The sequence below is a fragment of the Sinocyclocheilus rhinocerous genome, unplaced genomic scaffold, assembly GCF_001515625.1.
Source record: "Sinocyclocheilus rhinocerous isolate Xijiao unplaced genomic scaffold, SAMN03320098_v1.1 scaffold36, whole genome shotgun sequence".
NCBI classification, from domain to species: Eukaryota; Metazoa; Chordata; class Actinopteri; order Cypriniformes; family Cyprinidae; genus Sinocyclocheilus; species Sinocyclocheilus rhinocerous.
In genome coordinates, this window is record NW_015664459.1 from 552,107 (window position 1) to 564,884 (window position 12,778).

The 12,778-nt window shown below is 37.0% G+C and overlaps 1 protein-coding gene across 1 annotated transcript; it reads right to left on the reverse strand.

Annotated features, from left to right (window-relative positions):
• Positions 1-5,514: 5,514 nt before the first annotated feature.
• Positions 5,515-11,406, reverse strand: sdr16c5b (short chain dehydrogenase/reductase family 16C, member 5b). The gene is made up of 7 exons (XM_016540859.1): positions 11,287-11,406; positions 10,811-11,149; positions 9,665-9,796; positions 9,401-9,500; positions 9,166-9,310; positions 6,837-6,962; positions 5,515-6,295 (listed from the first exon to the last, which is right to left on the reverse strand). Exons 2-7 carry the CDS (start codon positions 11,129-11,131, stop codon positions 6,214-6,216), a joined length of 906 nt encoding a protein of 301 aa, XP_016396345.1. The 5' UTR covers positions 11,132-11,149; positions 11,287-11,406; the 3' UTR covers positions 5,515-6,213.
• Positions 11,407-12,778: the final 1,372 nt, after the last annotated feature.

Consider the following 12,778-nt stretch of genomic DNA (forward strand, 5'->3'; position numbering starts at 1 on the left):
ATGTATCGGAGCTATTTGAATTCTACACAGAATGCTATATTTTATGGCAATATGGATGAGATTGTGGCTGGCATACCCTGTCAAATGCGTCTTTACGGAGCTCAACAGCTCTGAACGGCTCTAGCCCAAGCTGTGATATAAGCGAACGCAATTGGCTATTTAAAAAAGGGGCGGGGCTGCTTGATATGTCCCGCCCTGTCTTCCTGTTTCAGTTAAAATGACGTCAACACATAGAGTAACGCTGCTTGTTTCTAAGCATTTCAGGGGACCTTTAAAGGGCCAAGATGGAAGAGATGTGTCTTTAGCCGTTTCTGAAGGATGGCTAAATACTCAGCTGCTCGGATCGAGTTGGGCAGGTCATTCCATCAGCAGGGAACAATTAAAGTAAAAGCCTGTGAAAGTGATTTTGTGCCTCTTTGGGATTGTACTATGATTTGCTGTTCACTACAAGCTTCTGGAGTGCACATCAGTCTGAAGTAGTGAACTTAGGTAAAGAGGTGCAGTTGTTGTTTAGTAGGCAAACATCTCTTAAAAGTCTCAAATTGCAAATAAAGTTTCTGGAAATTCAATATGAATATTGATATTACATACTAAAACTGATGAGATTAAACACACAATGATTGTGCATATGTTTTGAGTAAATAAAATATGATGATAAACAATTTGATGTATTATTACATATTGTCAACTCGTTTTGCCAATATCAAAAATGTAAGCTAGCAAAGCAGTCCCATATTGATGCTTTCCCAGAAACACTCAGTAATAGGTGGTCGGAAGTATCTTCATCATTCTCATCAGAAGTAATCATGATCACCATCATCACCAAGGAGGAAAGGTTGCAAATACTGTGTAAAATGCCACTAGCCATAATAATATGTCTAGCATGCTCAGGGGAGCGTTGAATCTTGTGTCTCAGATTGGTTCTTGCTGTTTTGAGGGCAGCTTTATATCCTGATGTGATCTTTATCAGCCTATGGGCATCTGCTATCAGCCATGGCTTCTGGTTGGCACATATGGTTATGGTCTTGGTGACTGTCACATCATCATTGCACTTTTTTTTTTTTTTTTTTTACTTTTTTTTTATTAGAACATGCTATAAGGTTTAAATGATATTTTGACTAAACTAAATGTTCCTGGTGTACATTTCCAATATCTGGTCACCTTAGTGTACAGTCCGGCACGTCCTGATTTTGCTACATATTTTGTTGACCCTGGAACAACATTTTAATTCAAAAATGTAGTCTTGACCATATCCCTACACCTAAACCTAACCTTAAAAAAAAGACAAAAAAGGAAGTAGGTGTTTTTCGCAGTTTCAAGATTTTTAAAATAAGAACATATATAAAAGAAAATCCATATGCTTTGTGATCATTGCACTTTTTGATGTAAGCAGTCACTGTTTCAGTGTACTCTTGCAGGTTTTTTTGATGGTTGTAGGTTGTGTCTTTAAACGTTCCAGTTTGTGTCCTGGGAGCCGTCCTGTAGTGCTGAGGCAGCATCATCTGGCCATACTGTGATATGCTTTTAAACCGGTTTGGTGAGTTTGAGAAGAGGTCTGTATGCTGGAATTAGCATGACAAAGATGTGACCCGAGTACCTGAGGAGGAGGCGTGGGGGAGCTTTGTATGCAGTTTTTTGTCCTTTATTTTTCGGTTGTGTACACCAGGTCCAATGTGTTCACCTTTTTGCAAAGTTAGAATGTTGGTAGAACTTCTGCAAAACTGTCTTTACTTGGTTGACGTCACCAGTTACAATGAAAAAGCCATCACGGTTGTTGGTTTGTTGCTTGCTGATAGAGCTGTACAGTATGTGAAGCGTTAGCACACGGGGTATATACACAATGACATTAACAATGGCTGTGAACTCCCGCAGCAGATAGGAGTGTCAACACTTTACAAACATGACCTCTACCAGTGACGAACAGTGTTTGGAGACTATGACAGCATTGTTATACCATTCTTTGTTGATATAGCAACACAAACCGCCTCGGCAAACCGTACGGTGTTGTGGGGTTTGCCTTTAGCCTAGCTTATATGCCTCAAGGTTTATGTCCCCGTCACACCTCTTGTGATGTCTCCTTGAGCAGTTAGCATTAGTGACCAAGGCTGAGGTCTCAGGGTATGGCTTCTGCCGTAAACAAAGTCCTTGTTGCTCCTCAGTAGTCATCGGCGAGGTATGATATACATGCACTGTCAATTTCCAGAAGGCGCTGACATTGTAGACATGTTGCAGTGTAGTTTTCTGATAGTTTGAGAATAAATTACATAAAAGCACCATCTTTAGGACCCAGAGTAGTAGGCCCCTATGATTTATGCAATGCGGAAAATGTGGATCAAATCGCGGAATCCAGCTATAAAAACGGAATTTACAGTTTAACGCAGAATTTCACAGAATTTGTCAAAGTTTGGCTGAATTAATCAAAAGGTCATTACGCTTAAATCTAAATCACGATATGGACTATTATTTGTAAATATTAAGCCGCAAAAAGACTATTTAAATATGAATCCTGCATGTTCTGTGTAAATGAATGGTGCAGACGCGCAGTTTTGTTTACTAACTTTATGCGTGAAGCTCACGGTGATTTCAGCGTCTAAAGTCTCACTAGGACATAAATACATGAACAACATCTCCAGAACTGCTCCGAGAGTCACTTCATGAGCATTTGACTGTTGCATTTGAGTTAAACTAGCATCTTATCATATACACACAGAAATGTAAATTCACGGCAACTCGTCAAAATAAGTTTGGTTTAACTCTAAGACATTAACTACGTCCCAAATGATACACTATGCACGTATGTACTTACGCACTATGTACTTAACCATGTAGTGTATGAATTTTATAAGGTTGTTTTGTCATAAGGCTAAAAAAAATCATAAGGCTATTGTAAGAATAAATGAAACTTGTTTTTATGCATTCATATAATTAGACATGCTAAAACAGAATTTGGTAACAATAAAACATAAGGTGGGGGGAAAAAAACATTTCATAAGGCCCTAAACATGTAATTTTTGTTAAATTTTAATAAATTGATGTTAAATTGTTTCATTATTATAATTATGTTTCATGATTTTAATTAATTAGACATGGTTTTTGATAAATAAAATGTAATTTAACCATTAAAAAGGTGTCCAGAAAAATTAAGTACTGGTGAGTTTCTGAAACTAGATAAGGTTTGTCCTAGACCTTGCTACATTTGCTTTTTTGGAAAAAAGTCTCTGCCCTGCCCCCAGTGGAGGTCTGTGCATGCCACTGTGCCTGAATAATCAAAAATACACAGTAATAAATTCATAGTAAGTAAATATTTATAAATCATCATCAATAATTAGTGAACTTGTGGGCTTTGTAGTCCTTCTTTATGCATGGCCCTAAAAATTTGTGTCCACATACACACAAATGTATGCACTGCTCCCACAACAGATACTGCACTGAGATGTAATGCCCCAGTTTAGACAGCTTTAATGATTTTGTCACAAGGCCAAGGGACAGTCTGATTCTACATTTAGAAGTCTAATTTATTTTTATTTGTTTTTAACATTTAATAATTCCTCCTAGGTAAAGACAATAGGAAGCCTTTAGTGTCCCTTTATTGGAATTACTGATATGCTGGGATTGTACACTCCTACTCGTGTCATGATCCCTAATGACTAATTTGTTAGTCATTTACAGATGAGTCAGACCCTATTGCATTTTGAACATTTTTGACTCCACGATGAAACATGATTACATAAGATCACAGAGACAATGACATCGAAGACAGGGCTCAAGATACAACAAAATGTCTCATTCATGTAAAAACCTTATAGTGTAAAATTAGCAGGCATTCTAAAAAAAAAAAAAAGGGCAGCAGAAATTCTCATAAATTCGAGCATTTTAAACAAATGTTCTCTGAAACAAAGCACGCGATCTAAGGAAATTATGATAATTTTCTTTCCTAAAAGTGCCACAACACTGCAGTATACCTGCAGTATTCCGAAACCGCACTGCCAAAAGTGCCTAAAAGCATTCTGCTTAGACCCTAACAATGCGCCCCAAGTCTGCCTCCATTCTGGTGTAATGTATACCCACTTTTAACATTTCAATAAAATTATACATTTCAATCAAATAATAAATTTATTTTGATTTTAATTATATTTGAATCAGTCATGTTTTGTCTCTTGACACTGCATTACAATTTCTAATTATAATTTATGTAGATATATATGTTTAAATTAAATTTTACATTAAATATATTAAGATATAAACATATATAAGTAAATACATTAATAAATGTATATAATATTATGGTATAGATTTTAGGATAGAGTTAGGCAAAATTCCACTGAGACCAAAATGTAGGCCTATTTACTGCACTTCTCTAGTGTAGTTATACTAAATGTACACACACAGAGATCCTGTTGTATAAATAACGTTTTTGTGTTTTATGGTGCTGTTTTGTTTTCATAGTAGTGCATTGATTTAAAAAAAAAAAATCCAATTCTCAGCAACCAATTGTAACATACAGGCGACGGAGAAGTTAAGGCAATGATCAAAATGCCACAGATTTATTTAAAAAAGGTAATCCTAGAAGTCGGAAGTATCGAAAACAATGGAAAGGGAAAATGGAAAGAAATTAACTTCAAAATAAGAAAAATAGACAGAAAAGAACATCAAAATAAAGAGTCCTTAAACAAGTTGACTGGTGACAGCACTGGCTCTGGGTCCATGGCTGACTCATTCTTCTCAATCACTCTAAAAGTGGTTCTACAGCGGAACAGCACACATTGTATGAAATTTGCAGAAGTTCTCTTGGGGACCGTCACCAGGCAGGTGTGCTCTGTTCTGTGCATTCAACCCAGCCAAAAGGAATGCCCAGAAGGAATCCCCCGGATAATGCGATACACAAAATCTAAATACGAGGGTATGGTGAAGGAATTGTACCACTGCTGGCAGATCCATGCCGTTGTAGTGGTCGATTATCCTGTAATGTGCAGGCTAAGGGTGAGGATCAAAATGCAGTAGATTTATTTTTTTTTTTAAATCCTTTAAGTCATATGTATAAAAAAAACAGGCAAAGGTAAACGTAACAGATCTGCTTAGCAAAGACAATAATCAGCCAACAAAGGAATACTCAGGGCTTTAAATACAAGAGATAACAAGTAATTAAACAGGATACAAATGAACAGAATGGCTGTGTCCGAAATCGCCCCATACCCTTAATGTACTTTGAGGGTCGTGCCAAATGAATTCCTGCATCTCACCAGTTGACTCTTGCAGCTGAATCATCTATCCATCCATTTTCCAAACTGCTTGTCCAATGTGGGTACAGCGTAATATCACAAAAGTACAAATTTCCCTTTTATTAAACAGTTTAATTAAAGTTTACAGATGCTAGTTTCCATGATAGAGTTTGAAATAAATCTTTTTTTTTTTTTTTTTTTCTGATAAATTGCAACCATAAACTATGCAAAGGCGCCAGCCCTTCCAGTGTCTGAATTCGCTCACTTGTTTTCATTCACTCCTTCAAGTGGACTATATTAGTGGACTAATGTAGGGAATAGTGAATGAGGGTATAGGGGGCAATTTCAAACACAGCAAATGATTAACTATGGAAACCAACAAAGGAACACTAGCAACCAAGGACACAGAAACTAAGCACGGGAACTGAGAACATAGGGACAATGGAAAGCAATGAACATAAGAACAAAACAAAATATGAACAATGCACAAAATAAGAGTCGCAGAACAGATGATTTGTGACACCAATATTATTATTATACATTTATTAAGGAGCCATAATAATAAGCCAAGTCAACTGCTTCCATAATACAATCAGTCAGTCATTAAATAAGTCATTAGAAAGTAGTTTGGTTCTGGTCAAACATACATAAAAAAAAAAAAAATCTACAATATGTAACCTCTAAAGCCAAAGAGACAGCTTTTCTTCATCAAAATGTTTTATTGGGTGCAAATTAAGTGCAAATGGCTCTATTGCTGTTATTAAAATAATAATAATAATAAAAAAATTAAAACGGGTTAATTGTAATGGTTAAAACAGTGCTGAATGTAAGAAGTGCTTTTATGCTTGTTTTATGTGTAACTATTCCATTCACTCTCTTAGTATTTTGTGGCAGAACACGGTTTTGTTTCCTCAAACATCTCTCTGTGATTTGTCCATCTGGTCCTCTGGTTGGTTCTGAATTCCTCTGGTGGTGGAAATTATTTGCTCTTTTTTTAATGGCCTTTGAACTTAGCCATAAAGTTGAACGCTCCTAGATATTCACCAAGCAGCACACCCATTTTAGTGGGTAAAAGACTGTGACAGAGTAAAAGCAAGACAGAGATGGAAAATGTTATACATGCAAACTGAAAGAAAACACACACACACACAAATGAAGCTATTTAAATTTCTCAATTATTTCTCTTGCACATCAACCAGAAAGCAGCGTTAGATTTTGGCTTCACTGAGAAAAAGACTTTAGTAGTCTTGCATGTGTCTGTCATACTGTTTGTGAAGAGACAGGTGAAAGACAACCCTAGATCAGAGAGGTGAAAAGATAAGTTTGCTTTGTATTCTCACATTGTTGTAAATGAACAATGCATACTCTTTCTCAGTGTTACCTGCACTGAGATTATCCCTGTTTATTGTCAGAGCACAATAAGAAAAAAACACCTTTTTACTGTATATATATAGCAAATTTTTTATTAAAACCCAATTGTGCCAACGGTGATACCACCCTTTAAGTTGTATAGCTTTAGCATAGCAGCTATTTTATAACGGCTTAAAATGCTGTTATTATAATAGATAAACATGAAATTAAAATGGATCTTTAACACTGAGGTCCAGCATGACTTACTTCTTCAAAACGATGGCAATGTAGATGCTTCGAGGCATATAAACATAAACCTGTTCCCTTCTAACAGCATCCACAATTTTCCTACACGCATACTCCGGCTCAAGAATAGGCATGATTCTGGGCCATCTGCAAAAAACACATACACATGACACAAGTATAAGCACTTCGTCTTTTAAGACATTTACAAAGCAGATAAGAGGAACTACAGGAATAATAAGGCAGCCCAACATGCACAAATATTACTCGCAAGTTGCAATTAACTTCCCACATTCAGTTCCAGAATATTCGCATATACATCATTCAAAAACATTCATGTTCTCTAGCTCCTTCTGTCTATCTATGAGATATGTTATCTAATTTGAAAATACTTTTAGTTACCAATAATACTGTAGCACTATTTGCTAAACACATTTTAGTTTTAATTTGAATTGAACAAATGTACAAAAGTAACCAAAAACCTCCTTAGAATCAAACAATGAAATGTATACAGTGAACTACACAGACCCTACAATATGCAAAATGATTAACATGATATAGGCTGAATGAGAAAACTGACCATTGAATTTCAGTGTTTACATGCACTGAACCCACCTGCAGCCCACCTTAGTTAATAGTTCCTAGTTGCATTTAGCATTGCTTTTTCCCTATTGTCTGCAAACAGACCTGTAACCCATCTTTGGGTTATGACCCACTTAGACAGTTCGACCAGTAATAAATTCCAAACATACAAACACTCTTCCATGTTGAGAATAAGAGAAAAACACACACACTCACACACAGATCTTAGAGAGCACTGGGTGAATTACATGACCTCTGTCATATTTTCTGTGTCTCTTTCTCAAGCAAACTCACTGTTACTCTTATTTCATCATAATCCAATTAATTAAAATTGCATAATGCATACAGATATGCAGAAACTCTGGATAAAACTGGTTCTATGTTTTTCAACATATTATATAACAATGTAATGCATGTTTAAGTGCACTGTATGTTTGATGTTTGTGTGCAGAACAGCCACTGGCTCTGCACTCTCTTACCTCCACTCATACAAATTTACATCCCCTCCAAAAGCCTACAGTTATAAAGTGAGCCGTGACTCATGGTACCACCACATAAAGACACATTATCACTTTCCCATGTATTAATGAATTTCATGTACATTGTTCCTCACTGCACTGGTAGAATGCTCTTACTAACCCTACAGACAGATGATTCCCTTATAATATTCAAGAAATGTTTAAAAAACTGCATTAAGAACATGACATAATCCTGTTAATGTTAACTGTATTAAAAATAAATCTCTATGCTCTATGCCAGGGCTGTCCAAACTCAGTCCTGGAGGGCCGGTGTCCTGCAGAGTTTAGCTCCAACTTGTCTCAACACACCTGACTGGAAGTTTCTATGCCTAGTAAGAGCTTGATTAGCGGGTTCAGGTGTGTTTAATTAGGGTTGGAGCTAAACTCTGCAGGACACCGGCCCTCCAGGACCGAGTTTGGACAGCCCTGCTCTATGCTCACCATTTCATATTGTTCTAGCATGTACTATAGATTGTAGTTATAGATTTTGTATTTTTAGCACTTCTCATGTTATTCTTTCTATAGGATGAAACTCTTTTTTATTTCTCATTTGTAAGCTGCTTTGGATAAAAGTAGTTGGATAAAGAAGTTCTGTAATGAAACTCTAGATGGCGCAGGCCAATATGTTCTAACTCAATTATACAGATGTAATTACATCATCATTCAAATGGCGCAGTTGATTGGTTTCTTTTCACATAAGCAGCCAATGAGCTTACTGCTCAACATTCAAATACTTGGATAGTGCTTGCTGTAGCAGTTGCAGCACGCTCAGAAACCCTCCACCTTCCCCATCTCCACCTGTATAGATCTGCTACAGGTTAATTTTATGCATGTTACATATGGGGGTTATTTCATATATGTTATATGTGCAGCAGCAGTATTTTCTACGTGCTCACAGCACAATGTCTGTGGACGTACTGGCAGTAGTACTTGCTCTGCCGTAGCAGTGTAGTAGATCTATTTCACCAAGACCAAACACATAAACATTGGCATGTATATTACCATGCTAAACTCTCTTGAGAGTTGTCATGACAGAAATTAATAAATGTAAATGTACATGCTTCTCCATTGTACTGGTGCAGATTGTACATGCTACATTGTCACAGATAGCATTCATAAAGTATGCAGCCATGTCCACAGGTTTATCATAAAAATAAAAATAAAACAGTGTGCTGAGCAATACAGAAAATGTTTGGTTAAGTAGGCAGGAAAAGTAGGTTATGTTTATTTTTTAGAAACAGTATGTTTCTTACTTTGTGTTGGCACCATCAAACATGCCAGTGTTAATGAAAAATGGGCAGACTATGGTGGTCTTCACTCCATCACAGCCCGTGGCCAGCAGCTCTAGTGCCATAGACTCAGCAAAGCCAACTGCAGCAAATTTACTTGCACAATAATCTGTACAAAACATTCAAAAGCACAATTGTCATTTGAAATGTGTACTTATTTCTAAGTGAGAAATTTACATTGTTAACTGAGAACATCTACCTGCCAGTCCATTTACTCCAATAAGTCCAGCGGAGCTTGCAATACTGACCAAATGGCCATGATTAGCAGCAATCATTGCTGGCAGAAATGCCTTGTACATCTAAGAGGAGATATAGACTATCATGCATGCTTTGTTTTAGCATCATTTAGAGGCAAAAATAGACAGAGAGATAGATAGATAGATAGATAGATAGATAGATAGATAGATGGATGGATGGATGGATGGATGGATGGATGGATGCGATGGATGGATGGTATACATACCCAGAAATGTGCCAGACTATTGACCTCCATAGACTTCTCTATGAGTGAATCAGGAGATTCCATGAACTTCTTCCCAGTAACAATTCCTGCATTATTTATCAAAATTGTGATATCACCAACCTCACGCTTTACCTTAATAAAACAAAGGGATTGAGTCATGAATTACACAAGATCTTATTACTCTGTCAAAATGTAAACTCACTAAAAATGAACACTTAAGGGATTACTGTTGTCCTAAAGTTGAAAGTATTAAAGCGGTGCCATATGGTGTTCATGCCTTGCCGACTAAGTTAGAACTAGTCACAGCAGTTCATTGTGGTTTTTCAACCATTTTGATTATAAGAAATTTGCAATTTGGTTATACGTTTAGCAAGTTTTCAACAATAGAAAATTTACGATGCCATCACAAATTAATAATTTTATTATCGTATTTACTCTTTGTCTATTAATGCGCAACAACTTGTCTTACCTCACTCGTTTAGATTAGAGCTCACTAATACAACAACAGGTTTGCTCCATTCATTTAGCGTTTAACCGAGTGGATGGATTATCGACCTTCGCTCTGGCTGTCCAATTTGTGTTTACTGAAGGACAAAGTTCAGTATTTGTGTAGCGAGAGTCAGTGGCGGCTCGTGGGTTTTAAAATAGAGGAGGCACACTAATTGTATTGGTCTGGGATCCCTGCCGATTATTATTATTATTATGCGCACACTGGAGAAAATAAACTGGCTAAACATTTTGATTTGAAGAAAATCAAGCTGAAACCATTAAAAATGATTAATAGACACTGTTATGATGATAAAACATTTTACAGTATACTGAAAATAAATAAACATTTAAGCAAAAGAGAGTGAATGTTTATAGTCATAATGGTCATTACAAATTTGGCACTTGTGTAGGTCCTGTGGCACACAATGACATTCTTTTCTAGGCCTCAAATAAATGAAAAGGCAAATCCCATTAAAATGTACAGATAAATAAATCCTAATGCACCTAAAACATGAATGTGAAATATATAAATGAATAAAATATACTGTGTCTAGGCCTATGTCCAGTTGTCAGCTATGTACACTGCAGTTACTTACACAAGCATGTAGACGGAAGATTACATGTGTCTTTGTACTGAAGTGTAACCGTGTATTCTACCTGGTTTGCGATTCTGTACACTTCCTCCCGGTTGCTGCAGTCGCAGGTATATGTGTACGCTCGCGCTCCGTGCGTTTCTTTAATCATACGAGCAGTCTCATTATTACCGTCCTCATTAATATCCCACAGCACAAGGCGCGCGCCCAGGCGCGCGAACTCCAGGGCCATGAGGCGACCTATGCCACTGCCCGCCCCGGTCAGCAACACGAAATCCCCGGACACATTCTTCTTTCGAGGCGGTATAAATAACCTAACGAATGCTTCTAAGCTGTAGACCAGTGACATCAAAAGCACCTGAAGAGTCTCCAAGAGAAAGTTCATGATGATGATGAATAGATCCTAGAGACAATGGTTACGTTTAGCAAGTTTTCAACAATAGAAAATGTACGATGCCATCACAAATTAATAATTTAGGCGAACGTTATCATGTAGTCGTATTTACTCTTTGTCTATTAATGCGCAACAACTTGTCTTACCTCACTCGTTTCGATTAGAGCTCACTAATACAACAACAGGTTTGCTTCATTCATTTAGCGTTTAACCGAGTGGATGGATTATCGACCTTCGCTCTGGCTGTCCAATTCGTGTTTACTGAAAGACAAAGTTCAGTATTTGTGTAGCGACCTACTAACGGGACAGGATGTGATGGGCGCGGCATATGTTTAACCATTTGACGCCCGCCAGTTTCCTTAACAACGCGCGCATAGGAGAAAATAAACTGGCTGACTATTGAATTAAACTTTTATCAGTTGCCTTGAATAAATTCATAAAGTGAATTACAGCTGCAGGCAGCTCATTTTATTATGGTGGTGAAATTAATATGTGACATTTACAAATCTTTTCTAAGCTAGCATAGTCAAGATGGTATAACTTCTGTAACAATATTAGCCTATACACGATTAAGGTCTGCTCAAGCAAACATTGATAACCATAATCATAACAATAACCATACAATTTAAAGAGAGAGAGAGAGAGAGAGAATAGAATAGCAGCTAGAGTCCATATCACTAACATCAGAGTCGCATAACAATATAATCGAGATCACTTAGGCTACAGTGAATTTTGTTCAGCTGATGAATGATAGGCTAAAAACAGAACTGCAGCGCATAAATAAACTGAATGTTTTCGTCTGTTATGTGGATGTTATTATAGGCTAGTTATTTCGTTATCATCCTTGGTTTAAACAAGCATTTAGTTATTAGGTTGCACTCCAAATAAACAGTGTATGAAAGATACTTGTGAATATCATGAGACTTTTCACATTCACAGAACAAAGGTTAGCCTATATCTTGTCTTGATACAATTGACTTTCATAGCCCTTAAGTGACAATTAGTGCAATAAAATGGGATTTGGGAAGATACACTTATATGAATTCCCATTACTGATATGGAGAACCTACAGCTTTCTTGATAACCCTTTGATTTCAGTGGTGGGCCGTGCATTTTACACCTAGGCCTTCAGTGGCGTCCTACATGAATTAATCCATCTCTTCATACCATCATAATGATGCCACGGCTATAGAAACCATAAATATTACACAGTAATGCAGTATAACAGGGCACTACATAACAGACAGGTATCTTATGTAGCGAGAATGAATGCCATTACTAAAGAAAGAAACCCAATTAACAATTGCGCAACACATCATTTGTAGCTGAAGCATTAACCTAACAAAATGACACAAATACAGTCCATCCGATGCTCTTACAGACATTTATTCACCCAAACGCATTTATACATTACAGCAGGGGCGTAGATACACGGGGGACGCGGGGGACGTGTCCCCCCCCACTTTTAATATTCGGGCAAGTGTGTTCACATAGAGGTTTTCAAAGGCCGGTGTGAATAAATATAGATTTAAATTCAAAGAGACAGGATAGTCTGTGCATGATCTGATGTTTTATTCGGACCCAGAATAAAGCGATATTACGGAGCCCGGGAAGTCACCTGTAGGAGAAAAAAAAAAA